The sequence below is a fragment of the Lepidochelys kempii genome, chromosome 7 (genome assembly GCF_965140265.1).
Source record: "Lepidochelys kempii isolate rLepKem1 chromosome 7, rLepKem1.hap2, whole genome shotgun sequence".
Classification (NCBI taxonomy): domain Eukaryota; kingdom Metazoa; phylum Chordata; order Testudines; family Cheloniidae; genus Lepidochelys; species Lepidochelys kempii.
Genome location: NC_133262.1, coordinates 119,594,848 through 119,619,747, shown reverse-complemented (window position 1 = coordinate 119,619,747; position 24,900 = coordinate 119,594,848). Strand labels below are relative to the sequence as shown.

At 45.2% G+C, this 24,900-nt stretch overlaps 1 protein-coding gene across 1 annotated transcript in view; it reads left to right on the top strand.

Moving 5' to 3' along the window:
• SORCS3 (sortilin related VPS10 domain containing receptor 3) overlaps positions 1–24,900 on the top strand; it is a 481,141-nt gene that overhangs the window by 427,740 nt on the left and 28,501 nt on the right. The window contains exons 16-20 of the mRNA XM_073354429.1: positions 954–1,087; positions 6,204–6,317; positions 8,010–8,181; positions 15,997–16,183; positions 23,761–23,894. Of these exons, the coding sequence (XP_073210530.1) occupies positions 954–1,087; positions 6,204–6,317; positions 8,010–8,181; positions 15,997–16,183; positions 23,761–23,894 (741 nt within the window). The remainder of the gene's footprint in view (positions 1–953; positions 1,088–6,203; positions 6,318–8,009; positions 8,182–15,996; positions 16,184–23,760; positions 23,895–24,900) is intronic.

Below are 24,900 nucleotides of genomic sequence, written 5' to 3'. Positions count from 1 at the left end.
TCTTCCCTTGCAAATTCTTGTAAGTTCCATTCAGCCTGGTTACCTCCTCTGTAACTTGGGAGAGATGGCTGGCTTGCTGCAGTTTCTGTATCTTTCTGCCTGAGCTTCATCTCCAGCAACAGCCTCCTTTAATTTAGCTCTGTGCAGTCAGGCAGGATAATAGCAAACAGGTAAAACTTGATCTTTATAAAAAGTAATGCGTATAATAACTCCCTCATTCTTCATACCATGGGATCATCTTGGCAATCTATAATCATGAGAAAGATAAGGAATGTAATTGTGCATTTTGGTTTGGGTTGATTCGGTTTTTGGGGTGGGGGGGCCCAAACAAGTTGTTTCAACTTAAGAGAAAAGATGATTTATGGTAATTCACTTAAATAATCTGTATCTGGTCAAACTTTCCTTCAAACTTCCTCTCGTAGTGCTTTAGAAAACCTCAGCCTTAAGCCCCTACATAGCGCTAGAAGAAAATGACCGAGTGCTACAAGGCAGTAAGGGGTACTGGGAAGAGGAGGAGGAGTCAGGACTCCTGGGTTCTACTCTGAGCTTTGTCGCTGACTCTGCTTGACCTTAGATGATGCACTCGATGATGCATGACTTTTGCCATACGCAAAAGAGAAATAATTGGTTCTGTTTCAATAACGGGTGAGGCACAAGGGGGCGGACGGTGGGAGAGTTTGATGAAGTTAGTGTAGGGGGAGGTTCACGAAGGTGTAAATGGGAGTTAGGAGTCTGGGAGACTTGATCTGAAGTTTGTACAGAGGAACTTTTTAAAGGTGTAAATGGGAATTAAGCACGAACCCCTCCTAATTTTCAAAGAGTGCTTAACTGCCCTTTGGAAATCATCCCCCACGATGCTTTGATATCCTGCTGTATAGTAACAGTGGTTGGGCAAAGACTAGAAATCCTCCATGTTCTTCTCTTTCTAATCCATGATGGTTTCGCTGCCAAAGGTTGAGCCTTGTGTCATGGGAGAGAGGAAGATCTATAAGAAACGCAAGCCTGGAGCCCAGTGTGCCCTGGGTCGAGACTACTCCAGAACTGTTGTATCGGAGCCTTGCATCTGTTCTGAATGGGACTTCGAGTGGTAAGTATTCTGACCCGTTATAACTAGTGCTTCTGCTGCTGCTGGTTCTTTGCCTGTTCCAAACCAGTTGGCTCGATGTATATGGAATTCCAAGAGTGGGCTGTAAGGTGCTAAGGGACATTTTTTTGCAGATCATTCTAACAAAGGACTGCATGAGTTGTACCTTGAAGGGAGAGTTTCCCCTCCAAAGGGTGCCCCTACAGGGAAGGAATTTCAGCCTCACTTGACTTCTGTAGCCACTTGAAGCCGCATCGTGCAAAACAGGGCAATGTTTTTCATTTTAGCCTGGGAAATTGTTATTGCTTTTCAGCGAGACTTTATTAAGAAATGTCAACAGCAAAAGCCAGATCGGCTTCTTTCACACCCCCGTGCAGCGTGGGCCTGTCAGAAGTCACAGGCTGCTTTGCATAAATACTGATGTTTCGAGTTAATGGCATTGTAAAATTCCAAACTGCTTTGAGGTTTTTAAAAAAACCCTGATGTTGCTCTTAAATTTTGGGAAAGTGTCCGTGTCTGGAATTTCTGCAGGAGGATGCTAAGGGGTGACTAACAACAGATGATTCTCAAAAGGGTGGGGGTACACACAAGGTTTTGGGGGGCAGGCACAAATACCCAGCAGTTCAGATGAATGCCCTATGTGACAGGGTCAGGCCAGATGGCGATAGAAGAGTAATAGAAGGCAGATATATTAGCCCCAGGCTAAGTAGGTCCCTTTTCCCTGGGTAAGGTAACCAGGAAGGTTCCAGAACAATCAGGAACCTTCTGGAGACAATTAAGACAGGCTGATTAGAACACCTGCAGCCAATCAAGAAGCTGCTAGAACCAATTAAGGCAGGCTAATCAGGGTACCTGGGTTTTAAAAAGGAGCTCACTTCAGTTTGTGGTGTGCGTGTAAAGAGCTGGGAGCAAGAGGCACTAGGAGCTGAGAGTGAGAACACATACTGTTGGAGGACTGAGGTGTACAAGCATTATCAGACACCAGGAGGAAGGTCCTATGGTGAGGATAAAGAAGGTGTTGGGAGGAGGCCATGGGGAAGTAACCCAGGGAGTTGTAGCTGTCACACAGCTGTTCCAGGAGGCACTCTAGACAGCTGCATTCCACAGGGCCCTGGGCTGGAACCCGGAGTAGAGGGCAGGCCTGGGTTCCCCCCAAATCCTCCCAACTCCTGGTCAGACACAGGAGGAGTTGACCTGGACTGTGAATTCAGAAAAACGGACAAGCTGAGGGCTGCCATGAAGCTCCAAGGCAAGCAAATCCGCCAATAAGTGCAAGACCCACCAAGGTAGAGCAGGAACTTTGTCACACCTAACTGCCTGCACCTCTTGGACAGCTAAACTGGGCTGAGAATGCAACAAGAAGAGGTTGTCTTGGGAAGGTGTTTTCATTTCCTGCTTCCGGTTAAGTAGGCAGGACCAAATCCTCAGCTGGTGAAAGTCAACTAAATTCACTGATGACTTCTTAGGCTGGATTCCATTCATGTCTCCTGCATAACATCTGTGCAGCTATGCCAATATACGCTAGCTGAGGATCTGATCCATAGTTTTTTTTCAAGACTTCCTGGTACAGCCTTGGCTGGGATCTGGACATGCACCAGGTGCGACCAAAATGAGAAATAATGTGAAGAAAGGTAGCTGCCTTTTTCTGAATATCAGTGGTGGTTGGTCTGAACAAAGGTTCAGGGACATCAGGTAGATTTTTTTTCATTTTTGCTGAACCAATTGTTCACTTATTCCTAATGCAGCAATGAAATCTAAGACTCTTCTGGATTATCCCGAGAGATGTGGCACGTTGGGTTCTGTTCTCACTCTTAACGAGAAAAGCTAACATTTTACAATAAGCACCGAACGTCCCTGCATCATTTACCCATACCACATAATTTGCTTCCGCCACTGTGCTCAGCCTGTCACTGATCTGCACAGATGCTTTTGTGTTTGTCTGGTTGGTTACTGCTTTGAAGCGTTCCTGCTTTCTCATTCCAGAGTTCAGCCTGGTGTATTTTTAAGGCTGAAGTGCAAAGCTACTCTAGATTATTTGGCCTTAAAATGCAGTTGTACCTGGGAAAGTGACCGTAAAAATGGCACCTTCTTATTGGACCCACTTCCTGTATCTAGTCAGTGAGATTTCCACTTACCTTACACCCTAAAATAAGGTTTTACTGCCTTATTCTCCTGTTACCCTGCAGAGCCAACATAACTATAGTGGAGACAGCTGGATTCTAGTCCAGCTTGTACAGCCTCAACAGAATCCATAACTGGGTTCTGAGTGCTGAATCTTCATTGATGGTGACGCACGGGCCAGAAAGAACCAGTTCACGTTCCAATCCTAGGTTGAGTTTGTAGGGCTGACAGTTACGGGGGGAGGCGGGGGGGGGGGGGGGGGGAGAATGCAGCAAAGAGTTTCAACAGTGGCTAGTGATTTGGGGCACCTCCATTTTGGATGCCCAACCAGCGATATTTTAAGGGGCCTGATTTTCATAGGATGGCACTGAACACATTCTGAAAACCATGGTCCTTCCGGACATCTCAAGTTGGGCACCCAAAGTCACCAGTCCGTTTTGGAAATCTTGGCCAGTCCTTATTTAACAAGTAAGCTGAAGAGCTCTCATTGGGAGTCATTGAAGGGCAAGACACGTGGAACTCCACCGTGTCCTTATGGCTTAGTCACTTTTCAGGGCAAGACCCCAATTATAGATGAAACCACATGGGTTTGCTAACCTGGTGCGAAGCGTGTGGATAGATACAGTGAGGGCATAGCTGTGGCTGCAGACACACACAAACATAATCATTTTAAAAATCAAACTCTTGCCTTGTGCAGAAACAATGGAACTGAGAAATGTTATTAAAATATGTGCTGGTATTCCCCCCCCTCCCCGTTCTTTACTTACTCTGTCAAGAAAGGAAAGACAGAGAAGCAGCTGGATGTGATTATTTCCCTAACTTATGCAAACCCTGGGGCTTGCAAGAGGGAAGGTGGGCAGCATGTGAGATTTTAATATACAATTACCAGAAGTTAATGAATGAGCCCACAGTCTTCGGGGCATACAGCAATGTTGTCTTTAATTTTATTAAATATTTATGCAGCTCTTTTAGTCTTTTGGGCAAAGTACGGCTCCTCCTGAACATCTTTAATTACGCAGTCACTGCCAGGCATTCTTTACTGTGCCAGGCTGACCCTCTGAGAATGATTAAATGGAACGTTGCGACAAAGAGCATTAGGGAATTTCTGAACCTTTTTATGCAGCTCGGAAATCTCTGTCCTCCAAAGAATACTGGCAACCGTGAGGCTGCACAGTGAATTTATCTTACTAAAACCCTTCTCTGAAGCTTTCCGTTCTGACTCTAGCATGCTCCTGGATAAAACCAAGAGCATAACAGGGCATGTGGAGATTTCGTGACGTCTGTGGTTCCCATAGTGCTGGAGTTGGTTGCCTTGTTGTGAGATGAACTTCGTGATCATTTTTTTTTATTCCTCATCTTTATCTAAAAATCCCCACGTTAGCTGCAGCTAGCCACAGAGGGAGGCCCAGAGGATCTGATCCAAAGCCCACCAAAACTAATGAAAAGACTCCCATTGACTTCATTCTGCTTCTGATCAGCCCTGTGACTTCATCATTTGGGAGGACAGCTGGGTGTGTTTCCATCCCCTTTACTGTCATACACAGGGAGGGATCGGTGAGCTGGATTCCTCCCCCTGTGCATGACAGTAAAGGTATGTCTACACTGGAGCTGGAAGTGAACCTCCCAGCCTGGGTAGACAGACTCACTGTAGCAGGGCTCAAGCTAGTATGGTAAAAATAGCAGTGTGGATGTGGCAGCTCTCAAGCCAGTCACCAGAGTTCAAGCTTGCCTGACCCTGGGAGTCTGAGCTCTGGGGGTACGCTCCCAGCTGCAGGGAACCTTCTGTTGTGTAACCATTAGATTACTAGGGCAGCTCCACTGTTTGTTGTAAGTGCTGTTTTGGACAGGCATCAATCATGTCCTTGTTTGCTGAGTTAACCTGTCACTGTTCAGGCATGCTGTTAATCTTTATCCCTCTGCTAATCATTCAAGATCAGCTCCTGGCATTTTGTGCCTTGTGAAACGCTTCCCTGTCGTGAATGTGGCGAGATCCTGGAATGTGGTTTGGTTCATGGAACCAAAGAAAATGCAAAAAATTAAATGGCTATAGGTTTACTTATTTTAAAGAAAGCTAGAAGTGAATCAGATTTTCTTCCTCTCTTGCCACCACATGGAACAACAATCTTCCAAAGTTCTGCAATGCTTGCCATTCAGCAAAGCTTTCTGGGGCTACATTCTTCCACATTCTGTAGCAAAGCCCATCGACTGGGTGTTCCATGCTTCCAGGTTCAGTGTTCAGTGCTGCTTAGCATAGTATTAGCCTCCCTAATTTGGGCACTCACTGGGGTCCAGATCAGCAAATCACTTAATCATGTGTTTAAATCCATTCCAATATGCTTAATGCCCAAAACAAAGTCAATGGGGCTTAAGCGTGTGTGCTGCTGAATCTGGATGGACTTAAGCATGCATTTAAAGTTAAGGATATATTTAAGAGCTTTGCTGAATCAGTTACTCTGGTTTTACTTTGCTGTGAGTCAAGACTCCTTCTGACACCCCTGGGAGTTTTGATCAAGAAAGGACACAGTGAAATCGGAACAAGGACTCCAAGTTTGGATACCTATTGATGGACTATAAGGCAGCATGAGTAGAAAGAACAGCCTGTTCCCCAATAAATAGCATGGCTTGTCAAAACCCCTGCATTTTCTCTTCCACAAAAGTTATCATAATTAAAAGTAAAGCTTGTTTTTGTTGGGGAAAAGGAAGTTAGCTCAAATTTCCTAGCCAGCTCTAGTAAATAAGTGATTCCCGGAGATTGTGGTTACCCATGGCACATAGAATCTTAGAACTTGTAGGGCTGGCTGGGACCTCAAGAGGTCATCTAGTCCATCCCATTGCACGAGGGCATGATTAAGTGTACCTGGACCATCCCTGACAAGTGCTTGTCTGATCTGTTCTTAACCACCAATGTTGGGGATTCCACAGCCTCCTCAGGTAACCTGTTCCAGGGCTTAACTATTATGATCTGATTATGCTCCTCGTTACCTTTCTGTTTCCATAGTGACTATGGCTATGAAAGGCACAGTAACAACCAGTGCATCCCAGCTTTCTGGTTCAACCCGTCCTCCTTGCCAAAAGACTGCAGTCTCGGCCACCGCTACCTGAACAGCACTGGGTAAGTCCAGCTGGCTCTCGCTTTTGGTGACCTTTTTGTATTTACAGTAAGTCTGGACCATTAGCGTTATCTCTACCCTGCCTGGCGGTTTTCCAGCCTTATTTGCGAGTTGCTTTTTTGCAGCATCATCTATATGGAACTGTGCCTCACGCCTCAGCCACTGAGAGAAGTCCATTAACATAAGTGACATGTAGATATTACATTGCTATCTAGTGATATATGATCCTGGGAGCCCACACTTCAGGCCACCACTGCTGCAAAATTAAAGTACGAATCAAAATATCCACCTGAGCAGCTGCAGAACATGTAAATGGACACGCTCAGGGTGTTTTCCGTGATTTTTCATATAATTTGTTTCTTTTTTACTGTTCGTATTTATAACAACTCCTAAGGAAGTTTGGATTTATGCTGTGCATTCTTAACCAATTTTTCCCGCCTTCACTGTGTGTATTTAGTAGTTTGTTATTGTAGGGTTCCTATAGCACTAGGTCTGCACATACTGATTTGTTACTATGACATTCCTCATATTCTTAGACTGTGTGTGCTTTGAGGGCTGACGCAAGGTTGCTTATGAGTACCAGGCTCTGCCCAATGGTTCGTTTTGATACGGTGGCTCCAGAATGTTAGGCTGAAAATGCTGGTTTGTTTTGATAGGGTTTTTCTGGAACGCTGGGCTGCAGATGCTGGTTTGTTTTGGTAGGGTCGCTCTGGAACGCTGGGCTGCAGATGCTGGTTTGTTTTGGTAGGGTTGCTCCGGCACGTTGGGCTGCAGATGCTGGTTTGTTTTGGTAGGGTCGCTCCGGCATGCTGGGCTGCAGATGCTGGTTTGTTTTGGTAGGGTCGCTCTGGAATAGTGGGCTGAAGACGCTGGTTTGTCATTTTTACATTCTTTGTGTGCCTCAGAAGATGTTTACTTGGAGGTCGGTTGTAGGGTTGCTTATGAGTGCCATGCCCTGCTCACCAATTTGCTCACAAGTGCTGGCTGTTTACTGAAGGGTTGCCAATGAAAATTGGGCTACTGTAAGGCCGTCTTCACAGTTCTCAGGAAACCACTCCGTGGTGAAAGATTATAATTAAAGTGGGCTGGCTGCAGCCGGGGGAGCCCCTGACATCAGGGCTGCACTGGAGTGGGAAGAGCTGCTGAAGTCCTGCCCACCTTCCCCAGTTCTATGAGGCAATGACTAGGAGGGTTAATCTCCCGGAACAAGGCAACAAATTGCCAAGTGTCCTCACAGGCAGCTAATCTCTTTGCTTTGCTTCTGAATGGAGCCAAGAGAAACCTGCTCCTTGAATCATTTAAAACTGAGCTGGACAAAACTCCTGCCAAATCATTCAGGGTGCCTTGGAGCAGAATAGGAGCAGACACAGTGTAACAAAACCATAATGAAATGCTATAATGCAGGAGACAGAACAGGGAGTTGAATAGGCCTTCTCCAGCTTTCAGTGGTACATAGAGATTCGGCTCAACAATACGAATCTGTTCTCATGGGTGGAGCCGGGGTCTCCAGAGAAGGCTGGATCGTGATTTGTTTGGCTTCTGCGAATTAATAAAGCCTTTGATTTTCTTTGATGTGAGGGGAGCACTAGCAGGAGTGTGTGGGCTGTTAGCCTGGGGCAGCTCTTTGAAATGCGTACATTATAAAAATAAAACCTACTCTCCCGAGCCCCACCCGAATTGTCCATGTTCCCCAGGTATCGGAGGATTGTCTCTAACAATTGCACGGACGGGCTGCGGGAGAAATATGTGGCCAAAGCAGAGCAATGCCCGGGCAAAGCCCCGCGTGGGCTGCACGTCCTCACCACCGACGGCAAGCTGCTTGCCCAGCAAGGGCACAACACCACCTTCATCATCCTTATGGAAGAGGTAGGTCTCTGGGCTCATTGGACCGCTGAAGTGTGGGCTGCCCCTTCCTTTAATTTACTGGCTTCATTAGGAGAATGGCATTCAGGTGGCCACACTTCAAGCCTTTCACAGAAGGTGGGTGGAATGATGAATGTCCTAATGCATGGAGGGCTGCAAAGCTCTGCTAGGATCATGAAAAGGCTGGAGCAGCCTCGGCGCTGGCTAGCCCAAGCCTGTAGAAAGTCACTCCAGGATAGGGCATAATTGTAGGGGAAGATTTTCGGAGACACAAAGAGCAGTGAGATGCCCAAATCTCATTGATTCTTTCAATGGGAATTGGGCTCCTTACTTCTGTATGCCTCTTTGAAAATCCAGCCGTTTCAGATGGGCTTAGAAATCCAGCTGAGACCATCTCCCTCCTCTTCCTTCTTCTGAAACACTAGCCCAGTTTGAGGTTAGTACAGATAGCACCAGGCAACACTTCTGTCTGTCACGGTCATAAGGAAGTCCCAAGCCAGAGTGATGCTGGTACTCCCCTTCTAGACCCCTACACTATTGATGCAAGCCCTGAATAAGGAAGTATACCTCTGGCTAGCTGCTAGTCCCCTCTGATACTATAGGAAGTGATGATGGCCATGTATTGTATTGCAATAGTGCGGAGGAGCCTTAGTCATGGACCATGGTGCTAGGTGCTGTGCAAGAGATCAATGGACAATGCTAGCTTAGGTCTTGCTGCACAGTTCTGCAGCTGGTGGCGGATTCTGTGGCCAACCCCACATCTGCTGGATAAGGCCTTTTTCTGGGTCCTTGACAGCAGTTGCAATAAAAGGACCTTTTGCCTGATGGCCTCTATTGAGGACCCTAGAGAGATAATTCACCATGTTGCAAAAATCCCCATTATGGTTTCAACTACCTAGTTCCCTGTCTGACAGTCTCAGCTTAGAGGGCAATGGCCGAATAGAACACAAGAGGCTCAGCAACTCTCTCCCCCCAGAGGAGCTCCCTGGAGGTCAGAGTTGAGGACACAATGGAGAAATCTATGTCTGGGTGGGTTTCACTGCTCATGATCTGTGGCAAAGTAGAGGGGCCAGGTCACTGCCCTGTTTCTGGGTGGTTACACTGCTCAGGCAGCTACACAGGGGCAGCTGGGACTCCTCTGGTCTGGGGTAAAGCCACTGCAGCTGGCTGTGCGCCATCCAATCTGCCCCCAACACGCCTGGGCTTGGGGTCATGACTGGGGGTAAGAGGGGGCAGGGCCAGAGATCACTGCCCCCTAGCCAGTCCCCATCAGTATAAAGCCCCTAATGGGCTGGCCCTTGGGATCAGGGAAGGTTGATGTGCGACTTAGCACCACTTTCACCTCCCTCATTCAGATGCACCCAGGGAGAGCTTGATGTGGCTGAGGATTATGCCTGAGTGATCCAGGCCCCAGGGCACTCAGAGCGGCATCTTGAACCACCGTGTAGTTGCCATGAGCCTTTGGCACATGATTTGTCAGGATCTCTTGGAAATCACAGACCTTTGTTCTGATCCCCTTTGCCAACCTCCCATGGATAATCGACTGCTGTGGCTTTCCCTCTAATACCTCTCTGTATTCAGCAAGGAGGCCTACGTTTCGGGTGCATTTGTCCAGAAAACTTCACCACCATGCAGTGGATTGACATAAAGCCTTAACAGATCGCTGATTCTTGGTACGCTCTCAGGACGATTTTCAAAGGCATGTGTAAGGACATCAGGCACCCAAATCCCACGTAAATGGTATTTAGGGGCCTAAATCCATCAGGCTTCTTTAAAAATCCCAGCTGTATCCATTTTGGACACTGCCATTTTGTGGATACCTTTAATAAAACATAATTTCCTTGTTAAAAATCTCCCGGCAGACACTGAATGTGCACGCAAGAAAGAAACATGGGAAATTATCAATTGCCTTCCCTGGGTCACAATAAACAGGGCAGATTGTGTAGATGGGATCAGAATAGAAGTGTTAAATCATCCATGGTAAAAAGAAAGAGAGAATTTGAGAAATCAGGTTTACTTGGCATTCTGTGTTCTGTTTGTTTATCTTTGTGCATTTCAGTCAGCTCAGACAATAAAACCACGTTGGTCAGCTTCATTGTCTGTTTCTGGTCTATTTTGCTTTCCTACTCTAATTCAATGGAGGTGTGTTTAGGTTCCCAAAGGACAGAGGGATGCTTTAATATTTTTAAAAGTAAAACTTTTGTCATTGATTTCTTTTAACCTAAATACCATGATTATGAATTATGTGCATTATGGTATCTTCTAAAGACCCCAACCAAGATCAGGACCCATTGAGCTAGGTGCTGGACAAACACACAAAAAGAGACCATCCTGGCCCCAAATCATTCACAGTCTTCACAGAAAAGGCAGAGGAGGGGTAGGAGGGGAAACAGTATTAGGGAGGTGAAATGATTTGCCCAAAGTCACAAAGCTGGTGTCACTGTGAGATCTGGGACCAGAAGCCATCTCTCCTGACTCCCAGTTTAGTGACCTAGCTATGGTATCATGCTGTCTTCTAATACTTTTCTCTAACCTGAGGGTTTTTTTAAGCATCCACATATTTTTCATTAAAAATATAATGCAATGAAATGGTTCATTGTAACCAGTCTGAGATGATGGTGTCTCTTTGCATAGGTTCATATTCCTCCTGTTTCTGCACAATGGGAATTTCTCGTCTACCTGGCTGATTCTTTTATCTGTTTAGATTTGACAAGGTATAAAGATTTGTAGAGACATTATTGAGTGGGAGTTCAGAAAAGAACAGACAATCTAAAAATTAGGAATCTAGTAGTAATGTATTAGGGAACTCAAGCGGAACAGCTGTAGACAAAGAATGATAAACAGACAGGAATAAGGTTGCAAGCAAGGTAGTTGAAGAGTTGTGTTGGCACAAGGTTTCAGGAATTGAAGGCTCCGGTGAATAAACAGATAGGCAGGGTTAAGATGTTGAAAGGGGATCAGATATGATAGCTGCAGTGCCCTGTGCCTAAAATGTTATCTATTGTTACTAGAGGTGGTCAAAATGTGTCCATTGAAGCATTTTAATAATAGAAAATGGATTTTTCAATTAAATGGAAATTTTCATGACAAAAATTCTGTTATGGAGAATTTTTGGTGGTTTTTTTTGAGGTAAAATCAAAAAGTTTTCAGTTTTAAACAAACAAAATCAATTTTCAGACGAGAGAGGGAATTGCTTTTTTGAAACAAACCTGAAAACCTTAGGAAAAAAATTCAGAGAAAACAAAGAAATGTTCATTTGCCTCAGCTCTGATTATTACAAAACTTGAGGAAATATAGTAAAATCCCTGCTTCCCTCTAGTTTTCGTGCCAGAACTATGTCTGACCGGGCTTTAAAAAAATACTAATGCACCTCTGTGTGTGTGTGTGTGTGTGGTTGTGTGTGTGTTAGTTATGTGCTTGGCTTCATAGCATTCTAACAGTGTGCCAGACCCTGAGATGGGATTAGTGTGTAGCTCTGTTCAAGTTGGTGGACGACACAAGCTGATGATCTGGTCCAACGTCTCTGTGCACAGTTACAAGTAACTGTTATTTTGTCTATTTCTGGGTGTCCTGAACACACAAGTATGAATGGCTGAACCTGAGCTCATCCATGAGGAGCTGAAGGTTGTGCCATATGTTCTTCAGAAAGGTAATTTTCCCTAGATTTATGGTGGATCTTGGATTTTACCATATGGCGTAGCTGGCTGTTAAAAGATCTCCATGCTGGTAATCCTACAATAAGCACATGGTGGTGGGTTTTATATATTGAAGGTATATATAGCTTTGTTATAATTTCATTAATTTAGCTCTGGATTCTGACTTAGATTGTGCAGTTAAGCAATGGAGTAAGAAGGAATAAGAATGCACTCTCACATGAGCTCCCTGGACGTAGGGTCCGGGCAGACACAAGGAAGCATAGGTATGAGTCTCTTTACTGTTTTGCTGAAGTAGGTGGGAATGGAGTAAGTGAGCCCCTGGCTCCCTCTGCCACTCTGCACCAGGTGGGAGCTGCACCGCTGAAATCAGGTCCCTAACATTGCAGCCTTCACTCTGGTACTGCAAGGCGAGGACAAAGCTGCTCAACAGCAGGATTTTATTGCTAGCGAACTGAAAAAACAAGAACAAGCCTGAGCAAATCTTAGGACTCTGCATATTTATTCCTAGGTGGTAAAAATATGTAAATATATAAAGATATGGGTGGAAATCCTGGCCCAGTTGAAATCAATGGGAGTTTAGTATTGATTTCAGTGAGGCCAAGATTTCACCCATTCTCTTTCACCCTTGTGGGCTTCTGACAAATTGCCAGTGCAGCCCTCGGTTTGGAAAACTTTCCCAGCTGAGCTCCAATGGGGAAGAGCTGCCAAGGTATCCTATAGGTAACACCCATCTCCACCGATTCCCGCTGCCCATCAGCTGCCCCTAGCATTCCATTGACAGAGCTGCAAGCTTTACGGCAGGCCTCTACCACATTCCCATTGAGTTGTTTACAGGACCAAAGCTGTAGAAAGTGCCTCTTGAATAAATCTGGAGAGCAATGATTTTTATCCGTTTGAAATGCTTCCTCTTTGTTTCCACTTTAATTTATATTCATAAACCCATTGTACATGGGGCAAGCAGCCACCTTTCGATATTTCAAATACCAGTCCGCAGCTAAGGAAATGGGGAATGGCGGATTAGCACTATTGCTGGGTCTGCATTAAAGAGCCAGTAATTGGGTGGAAGGATCATCTGCTACTGTTTAGCTATTAGAAATCTGTTCCCTAATCTCCATGTCAAAACCTTCCCTTTATATAAAGGGGAGGGGAAAAAACCAACCAACAAACCGAAAACCCGGCCACCAAACAATAAGGAAAACAAAAAGAAAATGACATGGCACGAGCTTGGAACTCCAGAGATGGAGTTTTCACCCTGAGGTCACCAGGACTGAATCCAGACCAGCTGTGTTTTTACCATATGTTCAGCGGCCTCCCAATAGAATGAGTTTGTGGGCTCAGTGCAGGCCCTCACAGAAAAGTCCTGTGGCATTTAACAGGCAGTAGTGAATTCATAGATTCCCAGGTCCATAAGGGGACACTGCGATCATCTAGTCTGACCTCCTGTATAGGAGGCCGGAGAACTTCCCCAGAATAATTCCTAGAGCAGATTGTTTAGAAAAGCAATCCAACCTTGATTCAAAACCTTCCATTAGTAACCTTTCTATCCAATGTTTGAACTGTCCAGGAGAGTACAGTAGAGCATTCGGTCCTTGCTAAAGAATTCTATAGGATGGTTAAAAAGTGTCTTCACCCTCTACTAAATCCTCTGGGTTTTATAGCACTCAGTTACATTTCTATAGAAGCCTGTTGGCTTCCTCCCTGTCAAATTCTATAGAACTTTTCCATATTCCAAGAGAACAAAGGCGAAATGCAAGCCCCATTGAAGTCAATGGCAAAACTCCCCTTTGATTTCAATGGCGCCAGGATTTCACCCAAGTGTCGTCCTCACAAAAGCTACATGCATGCACAGCACCCTGGCTCGTAGTCCCAGCAGAGAGGCCATGGATGGAATGGACCTGGGGGTTAAGTGATACAATCCCTATGGCTCAAGGCAAAGATACATTGGCAGGGAAGAAGCTAACACAGTCACTCTCTGAGCTGTGGAAGAAGAGATTCCACTCCCCGGCGCTGTCAGTCCAGCTCTGAAAGTCACTAAGCAGAAGTAAGTTGTAAAGGGAGGGAAAGATTTGTCCCGGAGCCTGAGTGGACATGCTGCTGTGTCATCGGCTTTGTCCACCTTTGGAAATTCTGTTGCGTTTCCTAAGCCACTTTCCAGTTGATTGGCTGTTGCTTGTAAATTCAGGTAGTTATGGTCTCCAAAGGACCACCTACAACCTCCAGCCAATCCTCTTCTCTGCCCCCAACGTACCTTGAGGGTTGCAGGGAGGGAGCCAGCTCTCTCAGCTTTAAGGCTGTTGAGGATGCTATCCTATTGGGGGGCATCCCAAGCATGGAATTATAGAAGGCTTCTGTTCCCTTTGTGCCACTTGACCTGTGCAGAGAGAGCAGATCAGAGCAGAGAATCTACCCGTAAATCTGGTTGGTATTGTGGGAAGCTATCCCTGTTTTGCATAGCAAAGGCAAAATGGTGCTTTTAATCACCTGGCCCCTTTGGGGTTTAATGCAGCCCTGTGAGTATGGTAGTTTATTCCAGTGAAGTCCGAGGGAGGGAGGTGGAGAAGCATTCACTGGGTCTGAGCTGCATGGTAGTTTCCCTCCACTAGTTAGACCAGCATGTAGTGGATCGCCATCATTCGCCTTGATCCTGAGCCTGCAAATTGTAGCTTGTGGGAGTTTTGCTGTTGTCTTGCATGGGAGCAGGCTGTTCACAGCAGCTCATGAGAGCATGTTAAACTCAGGAGCAGTGGTTGGTCTTGAGCTGGAATTTCTCTCCTCTCTCTGAATATACATAGAGATAGAATCTGTTTGATTTCTGGAGTGGAGCATCCCAGGGATGTACTCAAACATTCTCTCTCTTTTACCCACTTTCCCAGTCCAAACTGGATGTGATTGGAATCCTTATCACCTTAAAGAAAGGATTTTGGGTTGTGAGTGCTTATCTGCACAGAGAGCTACACAGATTTAAAGTAAGGGGTGATTTTAAACTGACTTACTTAAATCAGTGAAGAAGGCCACGTGGACGCTTTTATTTTGGTTTAAAGCAGACTTATTTTGATTTAGCCAATTGGAAACAAATGTAAAAATAAACCACTTTGGGCCTGTCTTCACTGCAGTTAACTCGGGCGCTTACCTGCGTTTTAGCCCAAACCTCCCTACCATCCACACAGCAAAACCTTTGACCTGGGTTTGGAGGTGCTCTAATTTCAGGCAAGCTCACCCCACTGGGGGCATAGGTTAGAGCCCGGGGCCCTGGTTTAACTGAGGCTGGAACCTGCCCACTTTGCAGCGAGAATGCAGGCTAGGTCACTCAAGGGCTGACAGTCCTCCAATGCCCTCCCTACAATTCCCTGCAAAGGGCAGACAGGTTCTCCCACAACTGACACAGTTGACTGGGAAAGAATCCTAGAGTATCTCAGCCCAAAGAACCATGGGATATGCCTCCCCAGATACACACGGGCGAGTGCAGGAACAGTGAGGATGTAGTAACATGGAAAGGGCTTTGCTGTGACCGCATCCTGCCTGGGTTAGGCTAACCTGGCTTCTCAGCCCCAGGTGCTGATCACCTGGGTTAACTGTTCAGTGAAAACATATCCTCTGATATAATTGTTTAACTGAACTGGTTTAAAAACTGATTTAAATGAAACCATTGCAGCTTCTGCAAGTAGACAAGGCCTAAGCCTCTGGGATTTCTTGTCTGCAACTATTCGCTCATTTATACGCCCTCTTCTTCATGTATGCAGTGCACTCCAGCAGCACCTGGAAGGCGCTCCTAGCTAATCCTCCAGCAGAGACATAACCTGTCATCTACGCAGCTTCTCCCATCTCAACTGCCCCCAATATAGACACATATCAGGCGACACATAAGCAGCACTGTAGTGGCATTCTCCCCCCTTGAACCACTGGATCAGGGGTAGGAGGATAGCACCTGCTCAGACCTCTTAATGTCCAGGTTGTTCTGGGCATTCTGATATATAATAGATATAATGTACGAGCTGGAGCTGGTGCTGGTTGTGTTTGGGGCATTGCAGCACTTGGCGGAGATCGTTTTGCCATGTGCCGGGGTTGTCTTCGCACCAACAAAGTGAAGCTGAGCAGCGGGATGGAGTGGAACATCAATCACCCCTCTCAGCTGAGTTCCTAACCACTGTGCTCTCCGTTGCAGGGCGATCTCCAGAGGACAAACATCCAGCTGGATTTCGGAGATGGTATTGCCATGTCTTATGCTAATTTCAGCCCCATAGAGGAGGGCATCAGGCACGTTTATAAGAGCGCTGGGATTTTTCAGGTGACGGCCTACGCCGAAAACAGCCTGGGCTCTGACACTGCCGTCCTCTTCCTGCACGTGGTCTGTAAGTAGATGTGGGCGCTAAACTCTAGGGGTGAAATTCTGGCCTCACTGAGGCCAATAGAAAAACTCCCATTTACTTCAGTGAGGATGGTCACCCGAGGATTTATCTCATCCCGGCCTGTATACATGGCTCGGAGCTCATGCACTCCTGGCCCTTTAAGCAGCCTCCTGACCTGCAGGGTGAATTTCACTGCCTTGTCAAAGAAGATTCTCCTTCCATACATGCAATGAGGGGTTTTAAAGGGCCAGCTCTGCATGCAGGGGATTGGTGAACATACTTCAGACAGCATGAATCAATCCCGCAAAACACAACTCAAACTTTCATAGAATCATAGACTATCTGGGTTGGGAGGGACCTCAGGAGGTCATCTAGTCCCACCCCCTGCTCAAAGGCAGGGCCAATCCCCAACTAAATCATCCCAGCCAGGGCTTTGTCAAGCCTGACCTTAAAAACCTCAAAGGAAGGAGATTCCACCAACTCCCTAGGTAACCCGTTCCAGTGCTTCACCACCTTCCCAGTGCAAACGTTTTTCCTAATATCCAACCTAAACCACCCCCACTGCAACTTGAGACCATTACTCCTCGTTCTGTCATCTGCTACCACTGAGAGCAGTCTAGGTCCATCCTCTTTGGAACCCCCTTTCAGGTAGTTGAAAGCAGCTATCAAATCCCCCCTCATTCTTCTCTTCTGCAACTAAACAATCCCAGTTCCCTCAGCCTCTCCTCATAAGTCATGTGCTCCAGCCCCCTAATCATTTTTGTTGCCCTCCGCTGGACGCTGTCCAGTTTTTCGACAAACGTTTCCTTAGGGTTTGAAAAACTTGAGGTCGTTTCAGCTGCTGTTTGTGATGTTTATATTTCATTCTCATGTGCTGCTTCACTTTGTGGTTCTGGACAGCTCTGAAAATGATAAAACACCTCAGGATTGGTTTATTCCATCAGTATTTCCAACTTTGCAGAAAATGCTACATAGCTCACAAGTGAACCTGGTCTCACCAGTCTTCCCATCAGTTTCTAGACCAAAGAGAGGCAGACAAGCTTCTGAAGGAGCAATATAAATGCCCAGAAATACACACTGCCTTGGCTTGGCTTATTGCTGTTATGAAACAGATCCATAAAAAAACACTGCAGGAAATAATTAAATAATGTTACCACCTCTCGTGATTTTATTGCAAATCTCAGGATTAGAGCTAGTTGGAAAATTTCCATCAGAATGATTTTTCGACAGAAAATGTGGTTTCCACAAACTCAAAATGTTCCGTGGACAACATTTTTTGATTTTCCATCAGGCAAATCAAAATGAAATATGTTGATACGAATTCCTTCAACATGAGTTGAAACCTTTCAGTTTGTTAAACTGCACTAAAACATTTGGTTTCAAGTCAATTCAACATTAAACTGCATCAACATACGATGTTGTGGTGCCTATGGGAGTTGCAGTTCGGGTGCTTCGTGCCTCCATTCTCTCCTGTGGACTCCTTCACTGATCTGCATCTCCCATGATGCACCTCAGTCTCACTTCATTGAGCCATGGGATATGTGGTCCACCCAGGGTGCCTGGCACTGAGAGAAGAATGAGGCAAAATCAATTGAATGCTGATAGTCCTCCAATGCCCTTTCCCACAGTTCCTCCCAAAGGGCACACAAGTTCTCCCACAATTGACACTGTTGTCTGGGAAGAAATCCTAGAGCCTCTCAGCACAAAGAACCATGGGATATGTCCCCCCAGACACACATGGGTGAGTGTAGAAACAGTGAGGATGCAGTAATATGGGTAGGGCTTTTTTGGTGGGCATGTTCACACCTGAGCTACACTAACCTGGCTGCTCAGACCCAGGTGCGGATCACCAGGGTTAGTTGTTCAGTGAAAACATACCCCCTGAGACCAAACTAACAGGGGTTTGCAACAGTTTAACTGAACTGGTTTAAAAACTGATTTAACAGATAAAGAGGCAGATACAGTTTAAAGTTGAACTGACTCGAAACAAAGCATTTCAACATTTCTGAATCAAAATTGTTTGGAACTTTTCACGTTAGAAAAAGTTTTGTTATTTTAGTATGTCTCAATATGGGACGAAAACAAATACAGAAATATTGGACTTTTCAGTGGGACAGAAATCCTGATTTCTATGAACCTCTGCTCTTGATATTTGCTCTTTTCTGAAAGCCCCAGTTCCTAAGGTCACGTGACTATGTTAAAATCTCAGCTTTCATTTTGAAACCAAGTAAATTTCTAGGCCTCATGGCTTCAAGAAAAGCTTGAAAATGGGATCCAAGTATATTCTAAAGGCTCAGAAATCAGAAGAAAAATAAAACAAACTCCAAATATATTGTTCTTTTTTATTATCCTGATTTTTGGGTCTGTGCCATGATTTTTGACTGTTTGGGATTGGCAATGTTGCTTAAATATCACAAAGCCATTAGGCCTGTAACATTTTCTGGGGCATTAATAATATGGGAGTACTTGTATAGCGCTTCCCATATTTAATGTATTTGACAAACATTAGCTATTTTATCCTCTCAAATGCGAGTGAAGGAGGTCACAATCATTAACCCCATTTTACACATTGGGGAGTCGAAATCCAGAGTAGTTCAGTGACTTTCTTAATGCCACAGAAGAGAGTGAATGAGTGTAGCACCCAGGATAAGAATTCAGGAAATCGGAGCGTTCTGCCCTGTGCTTGGACCATTAGACCACCTAGTCTGAGAGCTCCTACTGCAGTCACTGCTATACCCTTCAATCCAAGTTCCTGACGGAAGTTCATAAAACTCCATTATCTTCACCCTCAGCCTGCAAATACACCTTCTCTCCCTCCTGCTGTGCTCCCCGAGGGGTACCCTTATCTAAAGTTTCCAAATGGCCAAGAGCCTGTGGAGAGGATCGATTTTAAACTCCGAGCTAGGTGTGTGAAAGAGAAAAATGTCCCTCGAATCTTGTATCATGCTTGTAATTCCCTCAAAATCAAGCACAACTGCATTTAACATCCAGTTATTGGAGCGTTAACTGCTCTTGGCATCACCTTGGGCCATTAGCTAACAAAAGTAGTTGTTAGCCAGTAATAGCAACCCATTGCTCAGGGATTATTTAATTTTATTATTGGATTTGCTGTTCGATATTGAGATTCTAAAGCCGGGGACTCATGTAGCCCTGTTGAGCCACTCTGTCTTCTTCTTCTCCCTTGTCCTCTTAGACCCCATCACTGTGCCTTAAGACATGTAGCTTGATCTAAAGATTATGCGTTAATTATATTGATTACTTAAAATTCCCAGTTATCACTTTGAGGATTGACAGGTTCTTGTCCCAAGATCAGGCCCAGTATTATTAAAATTACTGTTCAGTTGGGAACCCCTATGTGCACAGTTGCAACACTCACACTTTAGGAACCCTTCTGTACTTATAATAGTTTATTATTACCTTTAGCAAAGTCACAAATACTCTCACCCAGCAAGGTAGGTAGAGACAATACAAAACATACATCTGAACATCCATATACTCACGCCATCCCTTGCAGAGCAACCTGAAATGTTAGCCATTATCTTCTCCATCACCATCACCTTCCTGCTCATCACCAGTGGGCACCATTCTGGCACCTCCCAAGGGTTACATCTCTCTCTCCTCCAGCCCGCAGGCTGGGATAGAACTTTTTATAACATGTTACGCTGATGCCACTATGTCTAATGCATATTCAGTAGCAACTTCTCCCCTCTTCCTTGTTTGTATTTCCTCACCCTACTAATGTTGGGGTGGTCTTCTCCTATAGGTCAGTATATTCATGATCTCAACTTATTATGATATACGTCAGTTTGTTCTCATGGCACTCTTGTGGTCAAGATATCTGCAGATGTCATATCCCAGTGGTTCCCAACCAGGGGTACACGTACCCCTGTGCGTACACAGAGGTCTTCCAGAGGGTACATCAACTCACGTCGATATTTGCCTCGTTTGACAATAGGCTAAATAAAAAGCACTAGCAAAGTCCGTGCAAACTACAATTTCATACAGACAATGACTTGTTTATACTTCCCTATATACTATACACTGAAAAGTAAGTTCAATATTTGTATTCAAATTGATTTATTTTATAATTATATGGAAAAAATGAGAAAGTAAGCAAATTTTCAAGAATAGTGTATATTTTTTTCATTTTTGTGTCTGATTTTTTAAGCTAGTAGTTTTTATGTGAGGTGAAACTTGGGGGTACACAAGACAAATCAGACTCGTGAAAGGGGTACAGTAGTCTGGAAAGGTTAAACGTCAGTGTAAGCCAATGTTAGCTCATGTTCCTGTGGTTGGCTGTTATGGTGTTGTTATGGACAAAATTTCCTCTTACACACACTATTTCCAGTTCCCCAAAACTTAGGGGTGACCATTAGGCCATTTATCTGTGCCAAAGTTTGTAGGCCTCAAGCCTTATGCTAACTGCAGAAGCTAGTGTCTTATAGGATACGGGCCTGTAGGTTACTTGCATCACAGCTGAATAAAATAAAGGCTAAAGCTAGCCCTATGGGTTACAGACCAGCGTTTCTCAAGCTAGCATAACCCCTTTATGTTTGCTATCAAAGTAAGACCAAAAAATGTATCAACGCTATTAATGTTAAACCTATACAACTTGTGTGTGTGTGTGTATGTTTTAAGAGATTGACAAAGAGCACTTGATCTTGAGGATGGGGTGTGGGGAAATGAGATTTTCTTTGCCTAAGATTACAATACAATTTTCACTGCCTCACGACCCCCCGATTGCCTTTCATAAGCTCCGGGGTCACGACCCACTGGCTGAAAGACACTTTAGACCCGGCATTCTCGCAACGATTTTTTTGGTGGCCTCAGAGTGCAGCCACCAACTCTGGCTGGAGGCCGCACTGTCACTTTTTTCCAAAAATTTTTATTTTTATGTAAGGTTTTGGGTTTTTTTGCAGGGGAGCGTGGGCAGAAGGGGTGGGGTCGGGGGCTAGCCTCCACAAAGGGGGGGCTCTACCTGCTGCCCATGCACCCACCGCTCACCTCCTCAGCCCCCGCCCGCCTCCTGTGTCCCTCCTCTCTCCCCCACTCACTGCTCACCTCCTTACTCCTCCGCCAGGGCTCCCCCCCACTCGCCTCGCTGCTCACCCCCTTCCCCCCCGTCCACCTCCTCTCCCCACCCTCGCTTGCTTCCCGCCTCCTCGCCCCCTGCACTCGCCTCCCGCCTCATCACACACACCCCTGCTTGCCTCCTCACTCCCCCACTCAGAGCCAGACCCGCACCTGCCCTCCTCATCCTGCAGCTGGCTCGCCGCTCACCTCCTTACTCCTCTGCCAGGCCCCCCTTTGTCACCCCCACCTGCCACTCACCTCCTCACTCCACCCCAGCTCGGGGTATATTGAGGCCTGAAACCTGTGTTCTCTGAGCATCTGAGAGACTGGGGCAACTCCTTCACTCCTGGAAAGCTAGTGCATGTGTCTGATGTCTGGCTACCTTGTTTTCCCTCTCAAAAGGAGAGAACTGCAGCACCCAAGGCCTCAACCAAGCCTGGGGTCCCATTGTGTTAGGTGTGTACGTACACATAGTAGGAGTCAGTCCCTGCCCTGCAAAGAGTTTACAGGCCAAGTAGATGAAGGAGAGAGGAGAAAGTGAGGCAGAGAGATATAGTGATTTGCCCAGGGTCACATAGGGAGTCTGTGGCAGAACTGGGAATCAGACCTAGCTCTATATAGCCCCACGCCAAGCGTAATCTACAAACCCACCTTTCTTCTCTAACAGTAGTGGTCCATCTGACTACCAGATCTAAGCATCACCTATAAGACATAATCAGCAACATGCCAGCATGCCTAGTGCATCTCAATTATCAATTTAAATTCAATCCCCCACAAAAAAATAAAGCAAGAGGCGGGGGGGGGGGGGGGACGGACAGATGGAGAAAAAGCTGAAGTTCCAACCAATAACGTTAGCGTTTTCTTCATCTGTTTTTTTCCTCTTGTTCTTTTTATTTCTGTGGCGAGGAACTGAATTCTCAATTGTCATGCACTGGGAGGGATCACTAGAGTTATTTCTGGCCGTTTGCTGCTGTGACAAGACTTCCTGCTTCATCGTCACCTTTTCGACCATTCCAGAAGCAAGGGAGGTTATCTGGTTAACTCTCGGCTCTTGCTTCTTCTCAGAACCCTTACTATAGAAAGATAAAGATGGCCCAATTACCAAAAGTAGAGAAGAAAATACTACCAATGACAGCTGACCCCCAAAAGTTCCCAGCTGTAGCTCTTGATCAAAAAGGAGCAAGAAGTTTAGATGCTTGGCCAGACTTATTCAAACTTCTTTGCTCTGGAAATCTCATGAGACCAAACACTCTCAGAAGACTCTTATTAGTACCTGGCTTTGATCAGGTCATGAATACCTCAAGCATAAATGTTCTTGGAACGTTTTGGTATTTCTGCTTCATGAAGCAGTTAATACCAAGTTCAGAGGCTTGTCGAATATTATTAATATTAATCACTCACTAGTTTTTCAAATTAGTATCTTTGTGCTTTCTGCCCCTTGCACTTGGGAAAAGCTCCCCATAGATCTCTGCAAAACTACCTCATTCTCTTCCTTCAAATCCCTCCTTAAAACCATCCTTTGCTGTGACACCCACAAAAAACTCTGACCACTGGCTATTATGCTGACCAGTACTGTATCATAGTTTCCTTGTGCTCCTTTGTCTATCTGTCTGTAGCTACCTGTTACCTCTTGTCTTGTCTTAGATTGTAAGCTCTTTGGGGTGGGCCCATCTTTCTGTTCTGTTTGTACAGTGCCTAGCACAAGGTGGCGTTGGACCATAACTGTGGATATTGGCCACTTCTGGAATACTATTATTAATAATATTGAAAACGTTTGGGGTTTTGGTTTCAAATCATGAAGAAAGAGGGCTGTTTTCAGTTTAAAGAGTGTCTGGAAGATCTTTTCTGATGTGTCTTGGTGCTCAGATACAAAGATGATGAACAACCATATAAAACCCTAGCTGGACTGATTTTGCACATCCCTGGTATGTAGGTTTGTTTAATCAAGGGTGGAAATTTGTCCATCCAACATGGCTTGGATGGTTGGTAATGGGTTATGGGCCCTTTCACCTACAGTACCCAGCTTAGCTGGGGAGATTGAAATCCTTAGCTATTTGAGAGCTGTTTGGTGACCTGTGCAATGAGTTGCTAGGTTTCAGTTTGGTTCCTAGCAGACAGATGTCCACGTTATAAAAAACATCATTCCAGCTGGCTCCAACAGGCTAAGGTTTTAATGGGTAGAGAGTCTAAACCACTCTGTAAAACCCTAACAGCTTGTGCATGCCAGCTCCAAGTCTGAGACACAGTGGTTAGGCTGCATGGGGGAAGCTTGCACACCTGCCTCCTATGATGCAACCCTATAAAAGCTCAACAAAGAATTTGAGTCTACAGGGCTGTTAATCTGGTACCATCTTCTGTCATTAAGTAATCTTCTCCATTGCACCACATTTATGCTGGTGGAACTCCATTCACTTCAAAAAGGAGAGCATTTTGCTTTACGTCATTGTAGAACGTTGCTCAGGGAGGACTTACTGAGATGCCTGTAATAATGAGATCACCTCCTGCAGGTCCAGTGGAGCATGTCCATCTGAACGTACCCTTCGTTGCCATTAGGAATAAGGAAGTCAACCTTACTGTGGTGGTATGGCCGAGTCAATCGGGCACCCTTACCTACTTCTGGTGGTTTGGTAACAGCACCAAGGTACGGTCCCTTTTTATTATATTGTACTTACTTCAGTGGCTTGGCAGGGCAGAATATTGTTTGAGCAGCAATGAAAACATGCTGCTCTTGCTGGGTTTTTTCCCCTGGATCTAAAAAAGTTTGTTCGGTATCTGAACTTTGCCCATTGTGATTTATTTTTCCCCTTGTGGGGGTGTTGCAGGAGTCATTACATTTTTGCCGCTGCTTATTATTGTGCTTGGCAGACCATTGTTATTACCAGAGTTTGCTTGCAACTTAACAAAATTATATACCACTATATACTGGATAATGCTGGGTTTCAACACAGCATTTAACAGCTGCTGGTGTTCAAGTAACCATCGGTGTTTCCATTATACACCAGTATACCGTGTATAATGCTGGATTCCAACACAGTACTTTAAAGCCGCTGGTATTCAAATAACTATCGCTGTCTAGAAAGTCAAACGAGGCTCCCAGTGAACTGTTCCTGCCTGACCATGCCTATTATTCAGAGCCATGAGCACAATTAAAGATAAAAGCGAAACCTCTCTTAAGCAAAGGGATTGGCAAAAATCAGTTGTCTACTACAAAGGATCTCTTTTTGAAAAGTTGGAATGAATTCTACAGGAGATTTTGGAGATGTTTCTAAAGGAATAAGTCAGGAGACTGCCGACTGGAGATGCTCTTTAATGCAGGTTCCATTGTTTGAGAGACCTGTGGGCTACAGTTTCAGACACTGCCCTCCTTTTATGCAGGTGTAAACTGCAAAGAGAAATAATGTTGTTGCAATTTTGTGTCCACCAGTACATATGAAGGTGTTTTTGGTCACTTCACTATCTGCATCCCTGATTCACAAGTGCAGTCAGGAACTAAGCCTATGTTTTCACGGCAAAGAAAGTGTGGTTTTTACTTTGAGATAGCTATACTCCCCAACTGGGATTGATCTTGACTAGCTACATCAAGGCAAGTGCTCAAGTTAGCTATCTTGATGTAAAAATACACCTATTTTTGCTGGGAAGACATAACC